Below are 27,667 nucleotides of genomic sequence, written 5' to 3'. Positions count from 1 at the left end.
GGTTGCCGTGATTCATCTTTTCTGTTGAAGAGTGGAAAAGCAGAGGGTGGGGTGGGGGAATAATGTTCAGTGACACATCAAAGGCCTCGTTTCAGTTTCGGAGACACATGCAAGGAATTAGTCACTGCTGCTTTAGTGCAACAAAACCCTTTTCCCTCCCTAAACTGAACAGTTCCTCTCCCTGCGATGGCCAGCTTGCCACAGCCCTTAGCCATCCCAGCGCAGTTTGGAGCCAAAGCAGCTTGTTGCGTGGTGCTAATGAAGAAGGAATCAATGCACAGCGTAAGGAGCCCCCATACAAGATGCTTGGCTCCTCTGCATGACTTCTTATACAGAACCAGGCTTTGCTTTTCGGTGCAGAGCTCCCAGCAGCAGGGCTCATCCTGATTGTTATTTTTACATCCTTTATATCTCATCCAATGTGAGAGGTTTGGAGTTATGGGGAAGGGGAACCTCGTGCTGATGAAATTGTCCTGCCATCAGATAAGCCCATGGGCAGTTCTCCTCTGCCGTGGATCACAGCTCCAGTGAGAGGCTGGAAAACCACAAATGGGATTTAAAAGGAGCAGGGAGTGGGAGAGGGAATGGCAGGTTTGTTTTCCAGGGTGGCTGAGCCATGCTGATGGCTTGCTGCCACCAAAAAGGAAAAAAATAAAAAAAGACCTTTTTCCCCTTTCTTTATGCTAATGCTTGTTCTCGTCCCACTGTGAGCTGCTTCAAAGACTTAACCAGTGCAAATGCTAACCTTGTTCTTAGTTTTGCTCTCTTCTCTGCCAAAAAAAAAGAAGAAAACTGAATGATTTTTTTTTATTTTTCACTGCGGTTGGGTGGTCTTGGTTGAGCCACTACGTTTTAGCATCCTACTGATAGCAGCAGTGGTTTCTGGAGTCCCAGAAAGACAGTTAGAATTCAGGTTGTGTCTCCTCCTTGCACACAGAAAAAGATTGCCTCATTTTCCAGGAATTAGGAATATGTCAGAGGTGGGGGTAAATCCTGCCTTTGACTGTGAACGGCTGTTTCTGGGTGGGTTCCGGGCCGTTCCTGCAGCACTAAATACTAATTCTTTGCTTTCTGAAAGCACAGGGAGGTGGTCCTGCAGCCTAACCCTGCTATAGCAGCAGCAGACGTAAGTGCCATTTTTAAGCCACTTACTACTTTATAAAGAGATTATTTCCTTTTTTTTCCCCCCTTCAGTATCAATCGTCTTGACAAGATGAGCTTATTTTAAAATATATGTCCTGCAGCCTAAAACCCAGCCTTTTCTGTCGGAAGATCCTGAGCAGTGTATGGGAGAGTGCAGGGCATATACACTCTCTCTATGTATGTATTTACAAATACATTTTTTTAAGATACATATATATAAAATATTGCTGGAGACACCAGTAGCATTTATTCAAGTTTCTAATCCTGATTTTTGAAAAAGATGGTTTAAAATGAAGACATGATACTGAGCATCCCAACCTGCCGGGGCAGCGGTGCTGAAGCCGGCTCCTTTCTCCTCGGCAGAGCCGGCGCCGTGACGTCAGGGTGTTTTTCTGCAGAGCTCGCAGGATGTCGCAGCCGGCCAAGAGCTGTGTTTATGTTGATAACATTACAAGTATTTCCTCTCCGTTTCCGAAACCAGCAGGGAGGGAGCCGAGGGGGAAGGGAGACTTGGGTTTCTCCAGCTTTGGGGTAGGACTCTCGAGGCCTTTTATGTTAAGAAGCGGGTAACGGTGTACCGCTGGCATTTATTTATACTGCATTTGGGAATAGGGAGTGTTTAATAGCAGGGGCTGGGAGCCGGGAGCTGGGCTGGCACAGCCCTCCCCTTGCGCAGGGCTCTTTCGCTTGCTCTCTGCTCCAAATCCAGTTTATAAGGTGATAAAGCAGCGCTGGCAGCTGATTGCTGGTCACAGGAGCAACTCCCAGGATTTTTGTGTAGTGATCTGCACAGCAAGCCATGGTGCTCTCGGGGCTGCCCGGCGGCCTGTTTCTTTTGACATTCACAGTAATAAAGCCGTAAAAACTCAGGATCCACACGGACTGCCTGCGTCCAGCTTTCTTCACAAAAATGGGGTAAGGCTTGGGGAAATTCTGTATTCTCTCCCCTTGCCAACCCTTTCCTCCTAATGCAATCCACCCAAGGATTAATGAACTTATGAAACGGACTATCAAGGGGGTTTAAAGGCAGCTGCCCCTGATGTAATTCCAGGGCATCGGAGCTGTGCTGCTGGGTCAGCGAAGGAGGGACCTGCATTGGTGATTAGACTAGATGATCTTAAGGATTTTTCCCAACCTAAATGATTCTGATTCTATGATTGTCCCACCATCCCAAAGGGATTTTGCAGCCAGTACTCATGGCTAGTCCAGGAATTGCCTGTAGCTTTTGTCTATGTAGCATTCAGGGTCATGAAAATAAATCCAAGCTCTTTTATTGTATGTGGGTTACTTCCCTGTAACGAAGGGCAGAAAGAAGAGGGGATTCACAGCTTTCATTTCCACCCACCCACCCTCCATGTCATGCCTTTGATACCAAGGGAAAATGTGTTGAGGATGGGGGAGAAGAGCTTCAGAGGTTAATGGGACATTTGGCTGTTGGCCTTAGGGAAGAGGTGCGAGATTGGTACGGGCTAACCCATCATCCTTTCCTTCCTTAACTTTCTCAAAAGGACTCCAGGGACCACAAAGGGGAGAGGAACCAGGTCCCCTGGGCTTCAGCCCCAGTTCTGCACTCCTTTACAGAGCGACCGTGAGCAAGTTCATTCCCCTGCTATTTGAGATGTGCTGCAAGAGCTGGAGCAGCCAGCTCAAAAGATCCTTGAAGCCATTAAGAAAGGCTTGGAAGAGATTAATGTCTATATGGTTTTCTAGTGATTGGTTAATTATGGGCCAGGCGTTGAGGAGCAAGATCTCAGTGTGAGGAGTTGGTATGGTGCCAGCGTGGTGGGAGCATCACCATTAGCAACCAGTTTTTCTGCTCTTGGGGCAAACTGCGGCTGCAGGGCTAGTACTGACATAGCTGTGGGATCCCAAATGAATGGAGATCCCAAATTAACATGATCCCTAAGTGAACAGGAATTCCAAATGAATGGGATCCCAAATGAATTTGATCCCAAATGAATGCAAGCTCTCATTTTGAGAAATGAGTTGGGGGAAGAGGGGAGGAGCCACATCCACCTACAGGAATGGTGTTTCTATACAAATATTCATCAAAACACAGCGAACAGTCACTTTTTTTCCTAGTAGTATTTTCAGAAGAGCCAGGCCTTTCCCTTTACCTTGTTACTGTTTGCTTGTGGCAGTAGTGATGGGTTCCCACCTTCATCAGCCCGTGCAAGGTTTTAGGAGCATCTCAGTGCTGCCACTATGTTCGCTGGGGATTCAGCATGGGCTGAGGTTCCTTCTGCATTTGCATGCGGGTCCCATCACAGTGAGCACTCCATTTCTGTGGGTTTCCATAGTAGGATGCTCGGAGGAGCTGCCTCCTGCAGCAAATTGCCTTTGTTCTTAGCACAGCTTCATATGCTTCCCAGTTGCAATTAATCATGGGGAGACACGAGCTCCCTTTCCTACACTGTGGGGGTGGAGAACCTCTTTGGCTTGGGACCATCTCAGCTCCAGAGTGTGATTGCTTGTTAAGTGCCTTGAAGCAAAAGCCGGCACCCTGGTGTACTTGCCACTGTGCTTTTCCTCAAGCTCCAGCTGCCCTGGCTTGCCATCAGCTCTAAAAATATAGACTCACAGAATCATACAATCATCAAATAGTTTGGGTTGGAAGGGACCTCTAAAGGCCATCTAGTCCAACCCCCTGCCATGCGCAGGGACATCTGCAACCGGATCAGGTTGCTCAGAGCCCCGTACAGCCTGGTCTTGGATGTTTCCAGGGATGGGGCATCTCCCAGCTCTTGGGGCAGCCTGTGCCAGTGTCTCCCCACCCTCAGCACAATAAATTTTCTCCTTATAAAGATCGAGTTTTCTCTCCAAAGCCAAAACAATTTAGGCCAAGCGCATCTCAGGCTCTGGCAGGTGGTTGAACAAGTTGCATGGTGTGTGTTAAGCAGCAAGAGTGGAGCATGTCATCAAAACCCTACCACTTGCAGGTTTTGAGGACATCCCCCCCTGGAGCAGATCCTCAGGGAGGCATTGCAGAACCAGTCCTGCTCTCACCAACAGCAGGACTACTGAATCAGTTCAAATTCATCCAGACAGATATTTTAACCGGTGATGAAACCCTCTGGAAAGCTGCTGCTCACACCAGTGGGACCCCTTGGAGAAAGCCCTGCCTTGCATGCAGCAGCAGGGCTGGCTGCGGAGGGAGCCGAAGGAAAGCTCTTATCTCTGGAGCTTGGTTTCCTTCTGCTTCAGGGTTTGTCTGACCTTTTGGTCACTGAGTAAGTTCAATTTTTGCCAGGTTTTCTTTTGTGGGGGGAGGAAAAACATGTAAGTGGGTGGTGCTGGTGGGAGGATACTCCCGGGTGGGGTGGGGAGGATCTTGTATTTCTGATACCGCTTCCAGCATGTTGATGACTTCAGTGTTGTCCTTTTGCCCGGAGTTTGGGATGGGTCTAGTTTGAAGCAGATTTAAATAAATAGAACAAGAACAAACAACACAAGATGTATTTAAGAGGGGGAGGTTTAGGCTGCATATCAGGAATAAAACCTTTTTTGGCAGCATGTCAAGTTGACTTGGCAGTGAGATCTCCCAGCCTTCTCCCAGGAGATGCTGAAGATGCAGCTGGACGTGTGACAAAAGCCTGAAGGACAGGAGAGAGTTGTATGGCAGCTGCTGGTTGATGGCGCATATCAGAGCTGTCTTCGAGCCCTCTCTGGGCTTGCAGCAGATGCAAGATGCTGGCCCTTCTTTGGGAGGCCCCTGTGCCATGTGCTGGTGTGGGGCTTGGCAGCTTTGGGCTCTCTCCTGGCCAGGACGATGATGTCTTGCATCTCACTGTCATTTGCCTGAGCCTCTCGATCCATATCTGTTTAGAGTAGATAACAATACCCATTTCTTAGGAGCTTTTTGAGGTCTACAGAGGAAAGAAATCACCATTAAAACATTGTATTTAAAGGAGCTGAGGGAGAAAGCCATGGGGAAGCAACTTGACTAATGTCATTGTCCTGTGATTTTGCAGGATGTTTCCTGGGAAGAAGCATACAGTGGGATGAATGTGCAGCCTGCGCTTGCAGATGATCTTGGATTATTATTTATGGATATTTGTTTTGTCCGCACTTGCAGGGAATCTGACGGGGGTTGAATGGAGCTGAGCCTGGCTTTATGCAGGTGTTCTACCCATGCCGAGAAACAGGCTGGGCACTGCCTGCAGGAGCTGACCTCTCCTTCCCTGCCTCCAGTTCCTGGGCATTTTGGCTCAAGGCTCCTTGCCATGGTTGTTGTCACATGTATTGCATTTCGGTTTGTTCAAAGTGCACCCATTTGCAGACCACTATATGAACACATTATTAATTTCCTTTAAGCCCAGGTACTTCTCTTTGGCGCTCAGCTTCATAGCTCATTCCTCGCGTGCTCTCCCACGGTTTGCCCATTGCCTGCTTCATCTCTCGTCACCTTTGCTGGTCCACCAGACTGACATCTCTCCATGCGCTGTCCCATTGGGGACGTATGAACATATCAAATCCCTGCCATCCACATACCTGCAGGGACTCCAGCTACCGTTCACTGCTCCCTTACAGCTCTACACATGCAAGATGTGCAGCGGTATCTCTCCAGTTTGAATTATTTTGGGATAATGCTGCCTGAGGGTTTAAATAACTGTTCTTTGCTCTCTTCCCCAGGTCAACATGGATTTGTGGTTCTTTCTGCTTTTGCTTGGAAGTGGCCTGAGAAGTGTAGGGGCTAACAACATTACAACAGGTAAACTATACTTGTCGTTTCCTCTCTTGTCCCTAAACTATCTTTAGGATCAAAAGAGGAAGTGCTCATGTGCTTGACTTACTCCTCCTGCCCTCCACTTAACTGTAATATAAAGTATTGGAAAGAGGATGATGGGCTGCAGGTGCTCATAAACAGGACCTGCAGTTTTTACCTCTAGCAAATATTGATCCTCTCTTACAGGCGCTCTAGTCTTTGTACCTCCTCAATATCATAATACTAATTCAAGTTTTATAAAGTTTGCACCACCATACTGTGCAGAGCATTCCCTGTCCTGGATTCGGGATTTTTTGGCTGTTTTACCCTTATACTCATGTGAATCTCCAGCATCTCAGACTTCCAGTGTTGCACAAAGGTATCTCATGGAGGTTCCCTTGTGCTTTCTCCTCTCACAGAGCCACCCACAACAGTGCCCACCTCTCCCAGGAGCTCCACCAAAGCTCCTACAGTAGGTCCTGAGGATGGGACTATGACAAGCGCAAACAGCCTCAACATTAGCACTCCAGTGACTGTTTCTACCATGGCGTCAAAGCCACCTACAACCACAGCCACCAAGATCTCCCCCAACACCACCACTGTCAGCCTCAACACCTCCACCCTGGGGACATCGGTGTCCGTGCCTCCAGCCACCTTCCTGCTACCCAGTGTGACGCCATCTAATCCACACACTGCTCTCCCCAGCACAGAAGCGGAGACGACAGAGAGGAATTTCAGTGCGACAGTGACAACTCAAGAGACCTCTTCTGCTTCCCACAACGGTAGGCATCTCCTTCACCTCTTCTTCCCCAGACCACCCTGCCTCCGGGTTTGTTTCTTTGCTCTTTTTTTGTTTTGCTGAACGGAATGAGAAGACCCCTCCAGGCAAATTCCATGGTGATAGGAAACAATGTACCTCCCTGAACTGAGCAGATCAGGAGAGATTTATCCTATCAAAGGTTTGGGCTTCTTGCCAAAATGCTGGGGCACCAGAAACCCTAGGATCTTGTTCCACTTGAGGCACAGTAGAATTTCATCGCTTTTTGTGGTTTCCGTAGTGTAAAACAGGGCCAGTGCTGCACAGCTCCCAGGTGTTGGCTAAAAAGTTGATCTGTAACGGGTCTATGTAGGCAACAGCAATAAATCACTCCAGGTTGCTGCTCAGCTGCAGAGCTTGGGTTATCCAGAGTGTTGCTACATTTATATGTACTTTGGTAACCACCATGGTCTCAAGCCATGCTTTTTGGCACTGTGCAAGCACACACACAAGGCAGTCCCTGTCCCAAAGGATGTAAGGCTTACACTAGAGGTGGCCAGACAGGGGTAAGATCCAGTTCCTGAGGAGGGCTGGAAAGCTGGGATGTTATCCAGAACTAGCGAAGCTGGGGATGAAGGTTGATGCAGGGGGATGATGATGGCCCATCTGGCTGGGTAATCTCTGCGCACCACTTGACGGTTGCTAAACCGCTTGCTGCGTATGATTTGATAAATCATCTGAAGGTGCTCTCCACTGTGATGAGCACCAGCAGCAATGTGGTGAGACCTTACTGAGAAGAGTATGCCATGTTCTGGATGTCTTGGTCTTGCATTTGCTGGCAGATCTGATGATGGGGTGGATGCCCCCTCCCTGGAAGTGTTGGAAGCTCAGGTTGGACAGGACTTGGGGCAACCTGGTCTAGTGCAAGGTGTCCCTGCCTGTGGCAGGGGAGTTGGACTAGATGATCTTTGAAGTCCATTCCCCAACCCAAATCATTCTGTGATTCTATGCTTACATTTTCTTTTTTTTTTCCCCCATTACTTGGGCTACTTTAATCTTTGAAAGGTCTAGACGAGCAAGAGTTGTCTCTGTTGCCATCCTGCTGTCATTCTCCTCTTGGCACATCATAAAATTGAACCCTAAGAATGTAGTTTGGCTGCTGAATGTAGGTTAAGAGTAAAAATCAGGCAAAAAGAGGCTGAGGTGATCAGAAATCTTAGCTGATCTGTGCCTTTTCAGTCATGGTTTGCCCATTGCTGCATGGCTTGAGACACAGATTTGATACTACGTGCCTCTGAGCTGCAACAGTTACATAGCCATGCCTGCTAGAGCTTATAGTGAAAGCCTTGGCAGTGCAGGTTTTAGTGGAAAAACAGGATGGGTAACTTGGTGATGGGGTGGAAAAGACTGGAAGAAGATAATACTGGAGTTAATGCAGGGAGATGTCAAGTGTACATTCCTTAAGAATAAATTTATCGAGGGATATTGGGTGTTGGGTATCTAAAGCACTCTTCACATCAGTGAAATATGTGTGCCCTCTTCCTCTGGACATCTTCGGGGACCACAGCCCGTGAAGCTGCAGTGAAGTTATATTTGCTACCAGCATCAGAAGGGATGTGGCTGAAGGAATTTTGCAACCCAAGTTTCTCAGTGTCCTTCCATCCCTGAGCTCATCCAGCTTCCTTCCAAACCCAAATCCTCAAGGCTCTTTTTCAGGGTGAAGGAGTCCAGACTAACCTTAGGTACATGTACGGTGCAAATTTAGAATAAACATAGCCTTTGAATGGGAATGATGGAGGCAAAAGCCAAGATCTGGATTTTGTAATACAATGCCTGCTGGCAGTGGACTGAATTTGTCATTTTTTTGTCTTTGCTACACTTTTATGGCTTGGGTTACTGTTTTTGGTGAACTCCCTTGGTGTATGTTATGACACATTGACCATTGCACCATCAAGGCCAGATGGGGCTTCTCGCTTGACATCAGTCCTGAGAACAAATGACCAAACCTAATTCTTCCTTTATTTCAAGTAATTTGTCAAGGAGCAAAATTAGTTTTAGGGCTGCCCTTGCCATTAATCTTAATGGGAAATTTGAATATCAGTCATGGAAGAATTAAGTGGTGCTTAAGAGAAGGACAGGGACAGAAGGCAGCGCATGAATTGCATGTTGTACAGGCAGTTCCTGCTTCTCCAAACCTTCCAAGACTGTCCTCAACCCCGTGCTGCAGCTCTTCACATGGAAAAGAGCGGTGTGGGGTGCCTGTGCCAGCAACGTTGCTGCAGGAGAGCTGGGCTGGGCTCTCGTTGGCACGGGTTTGTTCTGGTTTCCTCCAGATGAGATATCCAAAGAAGCAGGTAGAGGCTTTCCTTGGATGCTCATCGTCCCCATCCCTGAGCCCAGCTGCTCTTAATTGAACTCTTGGCTCAGCTACTCTTTTAAAATAATGCACGATTGTTATCTCTTAATATTTAAGTGCTAATGAATTCTGCCAGTGGCTTGCTGGTTGTAGGCTTAAACAGACTGTGTTATTGATTAAAGGTGGTAAGTTGTGTTTATCGGTGCTACAGCTTGGCTTCAGCTCCCTGCTCTGCTGATAAAAAGTTGGGGTTTGTTGTTTTTTCCTTGTTACTCAGTGAAGGCTGAAATTTGTTGTAACATCCTGGCTTTTTAGCTGATGTTTTAAAGGAAAGATTTACAAGCAGATGATGAGAGTTAGTAAATATGTTACTGTCTTGGTCTTTGATCCTTCCTGACTTATTAAAATGTGTATTTCTTTGTTGCTAAGAGACACTTGTTTTCTCTTTCTGCAGGTAACTCTGACAGAAGAGGTAAGAATTTTGTATTTCATTGCTCTTTAGTCAAGCCCTCAGTAAAAACATTTCCAGAAGTATTCTGCTGTTAGATAGCTCTCCTTATGACACACTTCCACACTTGTTTTTACAAAGCCTAATCAAGCTCTTTAGAAGAGCTGGTGACACACTGGTATCTTAATTTGTGTTGAGCTTTTCTTTGTAGAAATAAACAATCCCATACCAATTTGTACATGTCCTATTAGATATGAAATGTTCCTGCTGAATGCTCCAAAAACATCAGCTTAACCATCCCTAGAGTTAGATGACGAAAGTCTAAGAAACCATTCATGAATTTCCTTCTTTTTTTTGCTTATGAATTGTCTTTATTGATTGTGTTTGATCCAGACCCACTCTGCAAATGTTGTGAATAATTATTACTCTCCTTAATTCTGTTGGCAAGCAGTAGCACAAGTCCATTTCTTCTAATATAGTGGCACTTAGGTGCATTCTTCCATCTCTGAGTTCTGAGAACTGGCATGGCTACTAGAATATTTGCCCTTACTCATTGCTTTAGAAGTATAGGAGTGGGTAGAGCGGAGGTTCAGCCGGTCTTGTTGCTACCTATAGAAACGAGTTTCCTCTGTGTGTTTTCATTGTTGCTGTGGTGGTGTTTCAGCTTTGTAAACCCCACGGCAATCCGCTTTATGCTGCTTGGTGTGCCTGGCTCACACTGTCCCACTGATGGTATAGAGGAAAAGACAGATGCTCTGTGATAGTTACAGTCAATACACATATGCACAGAGGAGATAAAAGGGATGCAGGTCTGAGTGAATTCATTTAAAATAATGGTTAAGTCGCTGTAGAAATATACAGTGTAATCCCCTCGGATCTGGCATGGCTTAGGTCTGATTTTGCGATCTCTGTGCTGTGTTTCATCCCTTCTCCTGAGAGCAAAGATACGAAAAATGAGGAAAAAATCTGACTTCTTAACAATCCTAATTGCTAATAGTAATGTTAATAAAATAATTATTTTCCAAGTCCTGTGACTTGGAGAATTGTTCTAGGGCGTTTGGTCACAATTCCTGGTTCACTGGCACCAAGGAGCAGCACTGGGAGCAAAACTGTAACAGCAAAAAGTGGAGGGGCTGCTTAAAACTTGGCTTGGGTCCTGTTGGGGGTGTATTGCCTTCCCAGTGACTCTAAAGGGACTAATTCTGTCTCTACAGGTCATTCTTCTCCTGCTTTAAGATGGTGGAGTTGGAGTCAGTGCCCCGATTCTGATTTGTTCCAGAAAACAATCCTCTCTGATATTTTAATCATTTCAGGATATAGAAAAGACACAGAATTGTTTTGATTTATTCTTGCATCTAGATGCAGGATTAGTTAGAGACAGGATTAGCTAACATGTATGTTCTTCTGACGTAAGTACATCTTTCCCAAATTATACCCCCTAACCAGTATAGAATATATCACATCTTATGCAGAATATATCATATCATATATAGAACATATCATATCATATCATGGAGAAAATTGATGCAGGTTACAGCAAGAGCCAGCCTCCCATCAGTTTGTGTGGCTTTTCCATTTAAAGGGTGAGTCTCCGCTAGATGAAGGGGGCTTTGCCACTGAACACATTTAAGGTTAGACAGACCTGTGAAACTGTAGCAGATTAAGTCCAGGTACATGAACTTCTGCAGGGCTCACCAACACAGGATAAGCTCTGCTCATAGCTGAAGGCCTTTGAGCTTGTGCTGGAGATTTTCTTTAAATCTCAGGAGGATTCTGAACAATATTTTACAGCAAGGTGAGCCAAGGGAATACATCTCGTCTCATTTCAGGTGTGTGTGCCATGGGAATCACTGGAAGACTTTTAATCTCTAATATTGGAAAGAGGAGAACTAGGTAGCTTTCTTGTCAGGAAAGTTAACAGTAATAACCTTCCAAATTTAAAAGCTTGCCTTTAATTTCCTCGAAATTATTGATGGAGATTGATTTTGAAAATAAGGAGTGGATAAGTCATTTTTATCTGAAGTAGTGAAAATGTGCTGCCTCTTATTGGTTGCACTCATACTGTCACATGAATCCATCCCCCATGGTGTATCTCAGACACCAAGTACACTTGTACAACTATTATTTATGACACTTGCAGGAAGCAAGTAGCCCTTTTATTTCTGGCCCCCCCCCCCCTCCCATAACAGCATCAGTAGAAGAGGTCTCTGCAAGCTTTGGGGCTGTTCAGTGATGGAGCTGCCCATGGAGGAGCATCAATGCTGAGCAGGGCAGCGTGGAAGGACATTTGCAGGTGGCTATGCTTATGCTGGTCTTCTGATTTGGGGTCAGAAAGGGATTTTTTGTGAAGTCAGACTGATGGAAATCAGTGGTTTGCCTTTCCCAGCAGCACCCAACTCTTGCAAATCCTGCAAGTCCTTCCCCATCGCCTTTTAGTGATCGTGGCCTTTTATGGTGTCTGTCAGCTTGTTTTGTGCTACAAGAGATAGTTTGATCCTTCACAAGCCTGGAAGGGAGAGGCTGACCTAGGCGTCCTTGACAGGCTCCCTGAAGTCTTGCCTGCATTCCCCAGGGGGAAGAGTGTAAAGCTGCACAAATATTTATGACTTTACCTGTTCAAGGGGTTATGCCATCCTCCAGGCTCAGGCTCCACAGCTGAGACAGCCGTGGGGATGCATCAGCAAGATAGATCCCTTCCTGGTGAGGCAGTGGGGATGAGAAGTGCCCTGCCTTCTCCTGCTCTGTGCCTGGAGTTGGTGTGATGGATAAAACAGTTACTTCAGTAAGCAGAAAACCCTGGTCCTTAGCTGGAGAGACACTAATGTCTCCTGATGTGACACCTCCTGAAGGGATCATCCGATGGTTGCACCATAGGATCGTCGAATGATTTGTGTTGGAAGGGGCCTTTAAAGGCCATCTAGTCCAACCCCCTGCCACGGGCAGGGACATCTGCAAGCAGATCAGGTTGCTCAGAGCCCTGTCCAGCCTGGCCTTGAATGTTTCCAGGGTTGGGGCATCTCCCACCTCTCTGGGCAGCCTGTGCCAGCGTTTCACCACCCTCACTGTAAAAAAATTCATCCTTATATTTACGCTGAATCTCCCCTCTTAATTTAAAACCCTTAACACCTTGTCTTATCACAACAGACCCTTCTAAAAAGTTTGTCATCTTTTTTACAAACCCCATATAGGCACTGGGAGGCTGCTCTAAGGTCTCCCCGCAGCCTTCTCCTCTCCAGGCTGAACAACCCCAACTCTCTCAGTCTGTCCCCACAGCAGAGCTGCTCCAGCCTCTGACCATCTTTGTGGCCTCCTCTGGAGCCACTCCAGCAGGTCCATGTCCCTCATGCCCCCGAGCTGGAGGCAGCGCTGCAGGGGGGTCTCACCAGAGCAGGGCAGAGCCCCCTCCCTCGCCCGGCCGGCCACGCTGCAGGGGATGCAGCCCAGGGCACGGGTGGCTCTCTGGGCTGCGAGCGCACAGTGCCGGGTCATGCCCAGCTTCTCATCCACCAGCACCCCCGGGTCCTTCTGGGCAGGGCTGCTCTCCATCCCTTCACCCCCAGCCTGTACTGATCCTGGGCATTCTCCTGACCCAGGGGCAGGACCTTGCACTTGGCCTTGTTGAACTTCCCGAGGTTCACATGGATGCAGAAAGGGCCATGCCTGCCTTCCTGAAAGGCATCTCGGCATGGTTTGAAGAAAGTAGGCAACAAATCCTCTCCCATTTCCTTATGGATGGTTTGAAATAATGCATCCGTATCCCACCAGGATGGACAGAGAGCAGCAGAGACACTTGGAGCTCAGGAGGATCCTCTGGCTTTGAAGCATTGCTCTACTTGTTGCATTACTTTCCCAATGCTCCTCACTGCCGTGGTAGCTCCTTGTAGGAGATGGGGCCGGAGGACTGCCGTGCTGAGCAGCCTACTACAGCAGTCTGGCCTTGTCCCAAGCAAAGCATGTGCGTGCATGCGACGCAGTCCCAAGGGAGTAGTTTAAGGTGTTTTGTGAACACACTCTCTGGTTTACCCTGAGCTGCGGTGTCTGGGGTGGCTTCTTGCACCTCCCAAACACAGCTGGGAAGGAAATACTGCAACAAAAGTTGCATCACAAATCTGCTCCTGCAGGCTCTTTGCAATGTTTGCAGGAAATGTATCTGGCCTGTGATTTAAACCCTATTTGGGATCTCAGAGATAGGATTTAAACTCTTGCTTCTGCTCTGCTCCCCCTCTGCAAACATTTCACAGGATTTGCTTTTCCAGGAGTTCTGCATCTCATGCCCTGGGGGTTTTGTTTAAGAAATACTGACCCTACGTCTTTGCTTCCATTTCTTTTACGCACGTTTCTTTTCCTCATGATCCCATAGTTTCTTGTCTGCTCAATTTGACTCACATTTTGTGGGCAGGCATTGACAGCGATGAGCAAGGAGGGCTGTTCAACCCTGTCCCTCTCTGCTGTGCAGCTGCACTCAGATCTGCGTGATGTATAGGGGACAACCTATAGACCGCTATATAGCACTTCTACATACAGTTGGGGACATGATCTCAAACACCAGAAGATGGTTTTCTGGCTTCTCAGAGGTGCCAGGACAAGATTTAAGCATCCTGATGCCTTCCAGGCTCTGGACCACAGTGGATGCTCCAGCACTGCAGGTCTGTAGAAGCAGAGTGTTGAGTCCTCATCCCTTCTCCAAGCAAATTGCAAGCATGAAACCCCTGGAGACGAGGCTTGAGCGGGACGGGAGCTGGAGCAGGGGGTTGGCATCTCTCACGAGGGCTGGCTGGGGAAGGAGGGACCGGCTGGGGACCCTCCAGCTTGTTTCCTGCCTGGGCTTTGCTGGGTGGGCTGGGCAGCATGCCGGCAGTTAGTGGTCGCGGTGGAAAAGCTCTAACTCATCCAGCCAGATGTGTCGAAAGAACGGCTGCAAAAGAAACCAACCCCCCAGGCTCCCTACATCCTGCTGCCAGAGGCACCCCTGCCAAAACTCCTGCCCGTAAATCATGTCTGCTGCCAACTGGTGCTGCCGCAGTGGCCCCTGCCCACCTCAGCATCAGTTAGGCTGAGCTTAACTCCAGCCAAGGCAGGAGAAATGGTCCAACAATGTGTAGCGGGGACATATCACCATGGGCTTTGGCAAGGCAGCTCACCTTCCTGTCCTACAGCCAGGGTGGTGCTGATGGTTACGGTCGGAGGTCTCAAGGAGAAACACATTAGAGAGGAGAGGCAAGGGCTGGCTGTGGTTTGGCTAAGATGCTCTGTGGTTGCTTTGCCTTCCTGGTCTTGCTTTTGGAAAGCCTCACGGTGGGTAATGCTAAAAGGCTCAAGGAGCTACCAAGCGTGCAGGAGGCAGAAATGTCTCCCAATAAATTCCTTGATTTTTTGCTGCTGGGCTGGGGGAGATGCCAGCACATGAGGACAGTAGATGGAAAAAGCAAAGACGTGCAAGACCAGAAGGTTTTCATGTTTTTGTTTGCCATACCAGGTCATTGCCTTCAAATCATTACACAAAAATCATATCTTTTGGTTAGAATAACATCTCTAGACCTCACAACCACAGAGGGACAAATGCAGGAATATAACCAGCATCCCCCTTGGTAGCTCAGTAGTCAGAGATGGACAAAATAAATCCCACAAAAAAATCTGCAGCTTGAAATTGCTGAGACACGTGGAGCAGGAATCTGCCCTGGCAGGGAAATGGATGCACAGAAGGTGGAAAGGGGGGTCGTGCCCTGCAGTCTCGGGGGGCTGAGGCATGTAGACACAGTGCAGTGGCACATACAAATTGATTGAGCTGATGAAAAATGAAAAGTGGCGTTGCTAGCATCCACATGTATCTGAAAAAATGTCCTTCAGGGCCATTTTCCTACCTGGTTGGTGTTGCTTGGCTTCCAGCCCCATCTGGGTAATTTGCTTGCGCCAGCCACTGTTTCACTGACCTCCAGAACAAGTTACAAATAGCTTATTTAAACAAATCTATTGTGGGTTCCAGAGGATGGGAATGTTTCAGATCTAGCTAATCTAAGTGTGTTTGCAAGGGAATTGTGCAGTGCCTGCCCTCAAGAAGCATCTGCAAGGGAGCGAACAACAAAGTGAGCCATATTAGTTCATACTCAGTGGCCTTGTGGCACAAAGCATGCACAACGAGTTGTCTACCATCACTTTCTCTCTAAACTCAGTATTTCCAGGGAGGAAAGAATAGGGGGTGGACTAGGTGATCTTTGGAGGTCCCTTCCAGCTCAAACTATTCTATGATTAAATGAAAGAAGCCCTAGCAGGAGCCAGCTCTCTGGAATGAGCCAGGCAGATGATGAGTAGCTCAGCAGCTCTGCACCTCTCCAGCACACCTCACCCTGGAGGTGCTCAGAGCCCAGGTGTAGCGTTGCCCTCTTGTCCTGTTTGACCAGGAACTGCAAGCAAACTCATGACAGTTTTACAAATGTACTATCTGTGGGATCTTAAAAAGACCACAGTTTTCACCTATTTTAATATAAATTTCCTTACCATGTTATACCAAACTCTGTCAGAAACTTCTTGTATGGATCCTTGTGTCTCAGGAGAAGACTTTGTGGTTCCCCAGGTGACAGAGAAAACTTCTACTGGTGGCTGGGGGGCCACCATGGGCACATTCAATTGTGCAGAAGAAACCTCTAAAATAGCTCGCTCACAACTTTCTCAATTGCTGTTTTCATCTGCAAGGTCACAACTTCACAGAAAACTCCTAGAGAAGATTGAGGTGCTTTGAATAGCGGTTACAGATTTTAATCTAACCTTAGAATATCTGAGATACATGATGCTCGCTCAGGTCGTGTTTCTGTCTTCACTGTCAGACTGGAGAAATGTAACCTTACCCAGTACTTATTATTTTGCAAGCAGAAATTGTAGAGCTCTTCCCTATTAAGTGATGGTGCTAGATGTTTTTCGATGTAGGTAACCACACCTTTCTTTTCCTGTTGCAGATGAGACTCCAATTATAGCTGTGATGGTGGCCCTGTCTTCCCTTCTAGTCATAGTATTTATTATTATTGTGCTGTACATGTTAAGGTAAGAGATGCTTTAATGCTGACGTCCCTTCTTTGACAGCAATTGATTACTGAATGAACAGGAATAAGCCTTTTGTGCTGTTTCCTAAACTAAAGGCTGACACAGCCGATGTTTTAAAAAGAAACCTGTAGGGACACTGAAAATGATGTTTGAGGTTATCTAGTAAATGGTGCTTATTCCTTTCTCTATAAAGCTGATCCTCGTGTGGAGTAACACCTGTTCTGCTACTAAAAATGTCATATTTAGTCGGGTAGATTAAACTGAAGTCCTGTCAGTGCAGTTAAAAAGCAGGTAAGGCTTCCTTGTGAGGCTAAGGGTGTTAGATTGAGTAAGCCAGGAAAGCTGAACATGGCGCTCACGCCAGAAGGTCCTTTGCGTGGATAACCAGGTGTGTTATTCCTTGATTCCCATCTTGATATCAAACATGGTCCAACATCCAGAGCCAAGTTCTGCCTCAGATACCAAACCTGCACATCGTGCCCTGTGCATCTTCTGCTGCAAGGTGGTGTATGACCAGAGCTTGTTAGGAGCATCAGGTGATGCTGTACCTGAAAATACAGCATAAAAAAAGCCTCCCTAGGTTCATTTTTTAAAAATCCAGGCATCTGGGCTGCTCACAACGTAGTGTTCCCAGCTCCTGAGTGCATATCTGCTCAGCTAGAGGAACATGTTTATTCACCCGCAGTAAACCATTTACTCACCATTTTGGTGATTAAATAAGTGAAAAGATGAGAAAACCCAATTTCCCTAGCAGTGGAAAAATTCCCTTCATCTCCTGGTTCTGGGCCTGTCCTTGCAGCAGTGAACCTGATGAGAGTTTTGCCTCAGGAGTTCGGCAGAGTTTGAGTCCTCCCCGCCTGGCTTCCAGCCCTTTAAAAAAAGGGTTTCTGTTTGCTGCTGCCTGCCCAGTGATTCAGCAAAACCTTTAACTTCAGGCAAAGGGAGCATCTGCTTCAAGTTAAAAGCTCATGGAGAAGGGCTTTGCTGCAGCAGGACGACTCAGCCTGGGGTTTCTGGGCTTTGCTGAATCAGCCTGTGGAGCAGGAACTCCTTGGTGTGTCCTCTATAAAAAGCAGCCTTAAAGCTCCTCCTCCTGGCTCTCACCTTGCTCTGGTCTCCTGCAGCCTTTCCAGATGCGGTCAGTTAAAAGTTAGGCCTGTAGGCAGGATTTTTGAGGTCCTGTAGCTTCTTGGACCCACCAGCTAATTCATCAAGCCATGAGAAAGTGCAGAACACCCTTTGTGGCTGCATCTCTCATTGAGAAGGTAACACTGGCTTCTTTGTGGGTATCTACTGATGTTCTTCACTCCCTTGTTTTTGGTAGGTTCAAGAAATACAAGCAAGCAGGGAGTCACTCCAACTCCTTTCGATTGTCCAACGGCCGGACGGATGATGCAGGTGAGGCTCGTGTTGGTGCTACACAGGGAGTAAAAATGCATCTCGCAGAAGGAATAAGCTTTGTACAGATGAAAATGGGTCAATGCAAACATTCTTCAGAATAACAACAGAATATTTTAGGGTCCCCCGCCTCCCCTGCTTAGAATTGGCCAAAGTTAGCTAGTGAAATAACCAGCAATTCTCCCTAAAAATTGTAAAACTTACAAAAATATCATAAAACCCTTGAGGTGGCAAAAGCAGGGTTGGTTAATGCCCTCCGGGGCAGCTTTGTGGGCAGCGCAGAGCTACCCAAGTTGGTCTGCTGACCGTGCAGTGCCTTTCCCCTTCCAACGCAGCAGTAAGACGTGCAACTTGATGGACATGTAGCCGATGTAATACCTGGTACCATGTTTTACTGGCTGGCTCAAATGGCAATAGGAAAATGCTCACCAAATGCTGGTTTGGGGAGGTGATTTACTGTAAATAAGTAAAAAGGAAAATGAGGATTGTGTTCTGTTTGAGTATGGTCCTGGATGGGCATATGAAGGCAGTCCTGAGTAGGTATTTATATTATTCCTGGAGGGAATAATATAAATATTATACACCAGAATAATATAAATATATACATCAGAAGACAAACCTCTGTAAAAGTCCGGGAAAGCCCGTGGGTGCAGCACTGTTGCAACCTGAGCCCGATGCAATGGCAGTGCCTGGGGACTTGCTGGGCTTTGTTCTCCCACCTCATATTTTTGTAGGAAAGTATTTTTTCATTTACCTTTTTATGTGTTTCTTGTTTTGAACTTTCTCTCTTTTCTATGATTTTGGCAAACTTTTGTAGAATGAAAATTTATTTTCCAGCTTTTGTTCCAGCAACAAAATGTTTGCTCTCAAGGAGTTAATATTAAAATGGGAGGTCACTTCCAACACCAAACTACTGACAGTTCTTTTTGAGTTTTCACAATATCTCTTTGACGCAAATAATTTTTTTTACTTTTGGCTGAAACTTTTTTTAACAAACATATCTTTGGGAAATAATTAAATATCCTTCTACCCTTCTAAATTAGAATGACAGCTATTTAAAACTCAAATCCTCACACTAACTGTAGACACCAAACTAACATTTCTGAAAGAAAGCAGGGAATACTTACTATATGAAAACATTTTTGGACCTCTTAAAGATGCATAAATGCAATTTTAAAGTCTTGTGCAGGCATGCTGTAATGTATAAACTCTTCTGTCCCTGAGCTTGTCTCATTTTATGGCTTTGAGCCAGAGCTACCTGTTGAGGATTCTGAAGCTGGTCATCTCCATCCATATGTAGGCATCAAAGTAAAAGCTGAAGAGGAACCTTCACCTCTTAAACTCAGTTCAGTTCCTTGTTCTGAGCTCCTTCCACATAAACCAAACACCTTTGAAGAAAGTTTTTTTTTTATGTTGGCAGCTAAGGCCTTCCTTACCCGTTTTACATTGCTGTAAATGAAGGTGTGAGCTTCATAAACAGTCAGTTGTGTTGGTATAACCCTTGCATGGCCTTCTTGGCTCCACTAAGGAACCACAAGCAACATCTACCTTTGCTGTGTCTACATGGGAGTTATGTGATGGTGCCAGACTTTCCATGTGAGCAAGAGTGAAATCCAAATTGAAAGCAAGGTGGTCTTCCTCCACCAGCATTCATGACTTGGTCCTCATTGCCCTATCCTGCTTCTACGATAGTGTAATGCTTGATCCCAGGCTGTTGAAAGTGTTTTGTGTTTTCATAGAATCATAGAATCCTTTAGAATGGAAAAGACCCTTAAGAGCATTGAGGTAACCCAGCACTGCCAAGGCCACCACTGAACCATGTCCCTAAGCGCCACAGCTACACATCATTTAAATACCATCAGGGATGGTGACTCCATCATCACCTGGGCAGCCTGTGCCAGCGCCTGCCAGCCCTCTCGGTGCAGAATGTTCCCTCACACCCAATCTCACCCTCCCCTGGCACAACGTGAGGCCGTTTGCTCTCGTCCTGTCGCTGGTTCCTGGGGAGCAGAGACCGACCCCCTGGCTACAGCCTCCTGCCAGGCCGTTGCAGAGCCACCGGGTCCCCCCCAGCCCCCTTCTCTCCAGGCTGACCCCCCCGCCCCCCCAGGCTGGTGCCCCAGCCCCTGCCCCAGCCCCTGCCCGGCTCTGGACACGCTCCAGCCCCTCAGTGTCTGTCTGGCCGTGAGGGGCCCAACGCTGAGCCCAGGCCCCGCGGGGCGGCCCCACCAGTGCCCAGGGCAGGGGGACGGGCGCTGCCCCGGCCCTGCCGGCCACACCGTTTCGGACACGGGCCGGGACGCTGCTGGCCTCCTGGGCCACCTGGGCACGCTGGGGGCTCATGCCCAGCCGCTGCCGCCCAGCCCCCCCGGGCCCTGTCCCGCCGGGCAGTTCCCAGCCCCCTGCCCCCAGCCCGCAGCTGCCGGGGGTTGTTAGACTTGGTCCTCATTGTGCCATCCTGCCTCTGCAACAGCGTGACACTCAACCACAGGGTGCTGAAAGACTTTCATGTTATCACAACATCCCCAAATTTTTGTGCACCACCTGTAGGAAGAAAAAAAGGCCATGAAAGGTTGAAGGCCAGATTGGACGGGGCTTGGAGCAACCTAGGCTAGCAGAAGGGGTCCCTGCCCATGGCAAGGGGGTGGAACTAGATGATCTTCAAGGTTCCAGCCAACGTAAACCATACTATGACTCTATGAAAATATGGGGATAGTGAGGGTGCCAGGTGGCCCTAAAAGCAGACAGCCTGAGATGTGCAAGTTCCCTGTGCCCACCTGGGTATGGATGAGCGCTGGACATGGGGAGCAGCTGGGTGGGCACCTCTGATGCATGGGTGTCATTGCAGAGCCTCAGAGCATGCCACTGCTCGCCCGCTCCCCCAGCACCAACCGTAAATACCCACCTCTGCCTGTTGATAAGCTGGAAGAGGAGATCAACCGCCGGATGGCAGATGACAACAAGCTCTTTCGGGAAGAGTTCAATGTAAGTGCCTTTGCTTCTTCCCCTGAATCCTGCAGCCTGCTCTCAGCATCGGGCTTACGACACAGCGAGTTAAAAGCTGGTCTTGCTTCGCAGGGCAGGGACGATACAGCTGGTATGCTGCAGTGTGCAGCAGTACCTTGCCTGGGGATGGCGCGTCAACCCAGCGGGCAATTGAGGTGATAAAATAACAGTGCTGGGTGCTGTGCTTCAGAAGAGCTTATCTGGGAGCTTCACAAAGGGAGTGATGGTCAGGTCCTCAGGGGGTTTCTCAAAGGGCTGGGAGGTGAGAGGACTGATTCTGTCCCTGAACCTGCAGCAAGGATGGGCAAGCTTCTACCCCTGACATTCCTGATGGAAAGCAGAGGTTTTCTAGCAAGCACCACTACGATGTTACATTTTTCTGGGTTCAGGAGGTGTCCTGGATGTCTTAGGGTCTTCCAGAGCTTCCCTGCCTGCTGGTTTCGTCTCAAGCTCTACCTTCTTCCTCCCAGTCCTCATGGCTTCAATCCACAAACAGCCAAAACAAGAGCTCTGATAGAGAAACAGAAATGACCCCGTCTGTTTCAATGAGCTGTTAACCCTGAAACAGAATGATGACAATTTATAGGACAGCAGTGAGTAATAATTCCAGGTATTATGCTTATCCCACAATGCCAGATCATCTCTTCTGAGATGTCTACAACAACTTCTTGATGTTGCTGAGCTCTGCAGCTTCTTGTGATGATAAACCTGTTTTACCTTGGCAATACAAAAATAGGCACAGCAGTACTGAGGTAGCGGACAAAGTTAAATAACGAGCTGGAGTATTGCAGCGTGTAGTGTTGGAGCCGCTGAACTACCTGGACTCTCCACGAGCCTGATTAATGAAAGAAAATCCATTGTTGATCGGGTTGTCTGCACTGCAAAGGTGCCATCTGCAGATACATAAAGCCTTCCGTCCGAGGCACGATGCAGCAATATGAGGATGACGAGTAGATAAAAAAACGCCACTCAGTTTTCTCCAGTTGTGGCACAACTTGATACCCTTCCTGGCTGCGCTTTGATGAAACTAAATAGGTGCAATGAATGCCCGGGGAGGGGGATTTTGGGGGTTATAAATACTTGATTACCCTGAAGACTTCCGTTGCCAAAGCATGTCTGTCCTGCCAGCTGGAGGAAGGGATGGTGAATACCTTCATTACATTCTCATCCTCTTTGCTATTCAAAGGGGATGTGGAGTGATGGTGCTGGGGAAGCACCTCCTCTGCTCCAGCGTGAAACCTGGCTGCTCTGACCAGGACAGCATTGACTGTGACCCCAGCACCCTCAACCCAAAGGTCCCTGGTGCTGCTGGATGAAGAATAACTCCCTGCATGGGTGCTCCTGCCCATCGCTGGGTGTGCTTGGGCGATGGGGCTTTGATGGGGTCACCGTTAACATCCCCATTCACACAGGAAACCTCAGCCGGAGCCTCCGTGGGCAGAAAGGAGCTTCTTGGTCTCTAGGCTGGTGGGTTTGGTGTTGGAGGCTTTGCTGCCACCTCGTGTTCATGGGTCTTAAGATTCCAGATACCACATTTCGGAACGGATTTGTTCTCTTTGGTCCAGCCCAGGCTATTTAAATGGTCACCCAGAGCTCAGTGGGGAGGAGGAGCTGGTGCTGGGGTGGAGGCGAGAGGTGTGGATGGTGGGGACATGTCCCAAAGGGCAGGATGCTCTGATGTGGCATGCACCGACACACTGGTTGAGTTACGACCATGCCGTAAGAACATCATGGAAACCCCCCTTTTCTGCCATTGCAGGCTCTCCCAGCGTGTCCCATACAGGCCACGTGCGAAGCTGCTTCCAAGGAGGAGAACAAGGAGAAGAACAGATATGTGAACATTTTGCCCTGTAGGTGTCAGAGCTGGGTGGGCGGGGAGGGACACAGCTAGTGCTCCTGCCAGGGCTCCCCATTTCTGGTTTTGGGGTGAGCAAGGACAGGGTTGAAGTCATTTTGCTTCCCAGATGGGTTGCTGCAGCTGCTTTAGCTTTAGATACCTGTGAGGAGGAGCTCCTCAGAGCTGTCAGCGGCTGGGAGGCCGGGAAAAATGAAATGGCTGGGAAATGCCGAAACAGTCAGCTCTTGCCAAGTGGCATGGGGTGGCGGGCTGGCTCAGGGGCTTCCTCAAATGTCTGCACTCTGCAAAAGAAAAACTTCCTTGGGCAAGGTCTAGCACCTCTCCAGGCTTAAGTAAGAAAAATTTGGAGGGATAAAGGTGTTTGTGTGTGTGTGTAGCCAGTGAGCCCAGGCTTCGCTCCAATGCCTGGCTTTTTTGCCGTGCCAGGTATCAGCTACATGGAGGGAGTTGGTTATAATGCAGAGTTTTAATTTGCTTCCAGATGATCACTCCAGGGTTCACCTGACTCCTGTAGAAGGGGTTCCTGACTCCGACTACATCAACGCCTCCTTCATTAATGTGAGTTTTGTAAGTTGAAGGGGATATCCCTGCCAGCTGCACCCTGGTGGGTAGTGCCAGGAGCATGGGGCTTTTATGGCGTGTGACTTGTGAGAGGAAGGGACTTAACTCCTACGTTAACATCTCCCCAGCTCCTCCAGAGCAATAAATTATGCTGTATTTTGATCTTGTAACCTTTGTGTGGCCATGGTAGAGCTCACTGTGCTTCACTTCACATCTTGAGCCCAGATGAGTGTGGTTGGAGTAAGAGGCTGAGAGCTGGAACTCAAATTCTAACTGTAGCTATGCCCTTGCTCAGCTGCTTTGCCATAGTCCCATCTCTTCCAGCCTCTCTTTTTCCCCACTTCTAAAATAATGAGAAGCACTTGCACTCCTTGGAGTACTGCAAAGCCAAGCTGGGTGGTTTGGAGGGGATTTGGGAACCATTCCTGCAGGAATTGAGGATTTCTGATTAACAGCTGATGAAGGGTATGGCCGGTTAAGCATCGGTGCTTCCCAGTTTGCAGGGTTGGACGTGGGAAGGGAGTGAAAAAGAAATCAAGGAACCCAGCTAAAACAGAAACAACATTGCCCTGCTCTGCTTCTAGGAGGAGGTGGATCCTATATGTTTATCTCCATATAGTTCAAATAAGTTGGAAGGATAGTGTGAAGAAGTAGACTTTGAGAGAGATGGAGGCACATGAAGAAAAGCAAGACCCAAAAGAGCTTTTTCCTTTCTTCACCAATAAATAAATATCCATTAGGAAATATACGAAATCAAGTCCCATGAGTTCAACAGCCCTGTCTCCGGAAGATTAATGATGATTTTCACATGACGCTCTGGATGCAGGGTCTGATCCCCGTGGAAGGGCTGTTGGGGGCCACTTCATTAGTGCTTTATGCCAACAAGTGGGGTCATTTCTGCATTATGGGAGCGTGGAGGGTGTTGCTGCAGGGTAAGGTCCCTTTGCACAGCAATTTCCCATTACCTCTGCCCCACTGTTGTGCTGTTTCTCCCCTCGGAAGCTGCAGCCCCTTCTCTGCACAAGGGAAAGTGAGTGATAGAGCAGGTGATAGGTCTGTTTATTAATGATATAGATGCATTTCACAACTTTTGTGTTAGACAAATGCTCATCTTTCATTTGTCTTCCTTTTTCTCATTTTCTGTATAGGGGTACCAAGAGAAAAACAAGTTCATTGCTGCACAAGGTAAATGCTTGTTTATTCCCGTAGCTCTGGCAGCTGGCAGTTGGTCTGGGGTCCTTCTGCTCTGTGGAACTGTGCCAGTCTAACCACAGCACAGCACCTTGCAGAGCTCCCCTGATCAGAAGGAGGCTTGGCTGGCCCACAGTTTGTTCCCAGAATGGTTTTCCCAGTCAATAGACCAGTGCTGGATGCGTTGGGGGAAGAAGAGAAGCCCTACCTGTGCAATACCACTTGCTGGAGGGTGTCAAAGCATTTCGGCCCTGATCCTTGTGCTTCCACCCTGGCCCACAGCTGCAGGTGGTCGTGATCTCTGGAAATATTGCCAGTGAGCTGCTGAATTAACTTCCCCAAGTCTGCCCATGGGAGGTGTTTTGCATTTCCACTCTTGACTTGCAAGTGGGTTAGAGCATCACCTGCCAGTTTGCCTGGCTCTTCCTGAAGAAGGAAGGCTGGATCGGGCCCTTCAGCGGCACCAGGCTGGGGTAAAGCTTTGGCTCTGCTGTTCACTTGGTTCACCCCTAACCTCAGGCTTGGTAAGGGAGTCTAGGTAGAGTTAGCTCCTTGTCTGGCAGGTGGCAGGTAACTTCTCGTGCCACATTGAAGCAGGTTCCCATGGTTAAAGCCCAAGACTCCAGGGTAGGACTTCTGCAAACTGTTTGAAACAGCCACAGTTTCCCTGGGTGACCTTGGGCAAGCTGTTTCCCCATGCTCCGTTTGTTTGATTTCCCCTTCTTTGGCTAAAAATGGACTTCCTCATCATAAAACATATCCAAAAAGCCCAGGTATTGTGTGATAGGATTGTTCCTTGGTTTAGCCCAGCCACCAAAGCACCTCCATGCTGACATCTATTGGTGAAAAATGTGTTGCATCATGCACGACATGGGACTTCACATGCCGAGTTTCTGTCCCAGCACTTGAAGGGTTGATCCCAAAGATAACGTTTCGTTTTACCTTTCCCTTAGGACCAAAGGAAGAAACCGTGAACGATTTTTGGAGGATGATTTGGGAGCAAAACACAGCAACAATTGTCATGGTGACCAACCTGAAAGAGAGGAAGGAGGTAGGTGTCAGAAAGCTTCATGGGCTGGTATGTAAAATCCAAATCCAGTACATCTCATGTCCATCGGCATGACTTGGAGCCAATCCCAGGCTTGCCAGGGAATAGAGTTCACCTGTGCCCGTTTTCTCTCCCCGCAGTGTAAGTGTGCTCAGTACTGGCCGGATCAGGGCTGCTGGACGTACGGGAACATCCGAGTGTCCGTGGAGGATGTGACCGTCCTGGTGGATTACACCGTGCGGAAGTTCTGCATCCAGCAGGTGCCGGGGCTTGTGTCTCCCATCCCATCCCTCCCCTCTCTGTGCTGGACATCCAACATGTGCTGCCATGCTCCTCAAATCCTCCAAGCTGCTGTGAAAGCAGAGTTGGGATGAAATTGCCTCCAGCATCCATTTTAACTAGAGCTATTAAGAATTTACTCATCTTAAGCACGTGGGAGCCCGTTCCAAGTGGGTACCAGCATGGCTGTACTGGGACCTGATGGATGCCAAGGCTGAAATTCAGTCTTGTATGACTCCAGCATTTAGTGTTACCAGTATCAGTTCCAGCTCTCACCCACAGATACTTAATTCCTGCAAATAATCAGATTTCTCCCATGAGCCGAGATAAAATCCAGCGCTGTATGAATTAGTTTTGATTGCTTTCCCATCTGTCACTACATTTTCTAATCCGCCAAGGAGACTCTGGATGCTCCAGTCACTCAGTTTTCCTGCTGCCCTCAGAGGCAGGCAAGGGAGAGCTGGAGATTGGAAACCTGTCTGGACCCTGAGCAGGGTTCTCCTGAGCCCCACCCTTCACTCCAACTACCTGGACATCAGTGGTTTCCTCCCCTGCCTTTAATATGAGGATGCTATGGGCAGAGGTGTGGGGAAGGATGGAGCAGCGGCTTCTGTTTGAGCTCACTGGGAATGAAATATGGCAGCTTCTGCTGGAGCTGCAGCTGAGGCCAGGCTGGCATTTCTTACCCCTAGGCTGTGGGATGTGATGCTGAGCGGTTAAAATGTCATGCATTTAGGGATTAATTTGGCCCCAGAGCCTGGGTCCATGCCCTTTCGGCTTGTGGATGCTAGTGTTTCTCAAGCTGTCCAGCTTAGTCTTGGTGCTGTAACTCCCTCTCTGCACTTGCTTTTGGGGAAAGAATTAGAACTGGAGTATTTATCATTAACCTGAATACACATTTCCCTTTCAGGTTGGCGATGTCACAAACAAGAAGCCTCAGCGCCTGGTAACTCAGTTCCACTTCACCAGCTGGCCCGACTTCGGGGTCCCCTTCACCCCCATTGGGATGCTGAAGTTCTTGAAGAAGGTGAAAACATGTAATCCCCAATATGCAGGAGCAATAGTAGTCCACTGCAGGTAAGTCCTGGTGTCATGCCTGACCTCTGCATCTCCTGAGTCACTTGGAAAACATCTCCTATTGAATACTGAAAAGATTTTTTCGGTCAGGCCTGTTTTGTTATTTTTATTTAACTTCCCCATGTTAAATGGGGATGTTCCACATGGGAACATTCCAAAAAATGCATGTGAACTGAAGGAACATCTTGAAATCAGTGATGTGATGGTGTTAAAACTTGTGCTGAGTGGTGGTGTGGCTTAACCCCAGCTGGCAACTAAGTGCCATGCAGCCGCTTGCTCGCTGGCCCCCTGCCCCGGTGGGATGGGGAGGAGAATTGGAAAGAAGGTAAAATCCATGGGTTGAGATAAGAACAGTTTAATAATTGAAATAAAAGACAGTAATAATGATGAAGATTATAATAATAATAATAACAACAACAACAATAATTGTAATGGAAAGGGAGATGGGAGAGAGAGAGGAATAAACCCCAAGACAGACAAGTGATGCACAATACAATCACCCACCACCTGCTGGCCGGTGCCCAGCCAGTCCCCCAGCAGCGATCGGCCCCTCCCGGCCAGCCCCCCGCCCAGTTCATATCCTGGGCATGACGTTCTATGGTATGGAATAGCCCTTTGGCTAGTTCGGGTCAGTGTCCTGGCTCCTTGGGCAGCTCCTCGCTGGCAGAGCACGGGGAACTGAAAAGGCCTTGGCTTAGGGTAAGCACGACTTTGCAACCACTGAAACATCAGCATGTTATCAACATTGTTCTCCTGCTAAGCCCAAAACACAGCGCTGTACCAGCTACTGGGAAGAAAATTGACT

The 27,667-nt window shown here is 48.0% G+C and overlaps 1 protein-coding gene across 6 annotated transcripts in view; it reads left to right on the top strand.

Annotated features, from left to right (window-relative positions):
* Positions 1 to 27,667, top strand: part of PTPRA (protein tyrosine phosphatase receptor type A) — a 133,930-nt gene that overhangs the window by 93,732 nt on the left and 12,531 nt on the right. For all 6 annotated transcript variants that reach the window (XM_055794029.1, XM_055794027.1, XM_055794030.1 and 3 more), the window contains 12 exons: positions 5,776 to 5,854; positions 6,268 to 6,630; positions 9,416 to 9,433; positions 16,360 to 16,444; positions 17,769 to 17,842; positions 20,691 to 20,827; positions 22,608 to 22,698; positions 23,188 to 23,264; positions 24,416 to 24,452; positions 25,412 to 25,509; positions 25,647 to 25,766; positions 26,696 to 26,862. In XM_055794029.1, coding sequence (XP_055650004.1) covers positions 5,776 to 5,854; positions 6,268 to 6,630; positions 9,416 to 9,433; positions 16,360 to 16,444; positions 17,769 to 17,842; positions 20,691 to 20,827; positions 22,608 to 22,698; positions 23,188 to 23,264; positions 24,416 to 24,452; positions 25,412 to 25,509; positions 25,647 to 25,766; positions 26,696 to 26,862 — 1,346 coding nt within the window. The remainder of the gene's footprint in view (positions 1 to 5,775; positions 5,855 to 6,267; positions 6,631 to 9,415; positions 9,434 to 16,359; positions 16,445 to 17,768; positions 17,843 to 20,690; positions 20,828 to 22,607; positions 22,699 to 23,187; positions 23,265 to 24,415; positions 24,453 to 25,411; positions 25,510 to 25,646; positions 25,767 to 26,695; positions 26,863 to 27,667) is intronic.

The sequence above is a fragment of the Falco peregrinus genome, chromosome 2, assembly GCF_023634155.1.
Source record: "Falco peregrinus isolate bFalPer1 chromosome 2, bFalPer1.pri, whole genome shotgun sequence".
NCBI lineage: Eukaryota > Metazoa > Chordata > Aves > Falconiformes > Falconidae > Falco > Falco peregrinus.
Note: the sequence above shows the minus strand (reverse complement) of the source record. Positions and strands in the feature narration are given on the sequence as shown.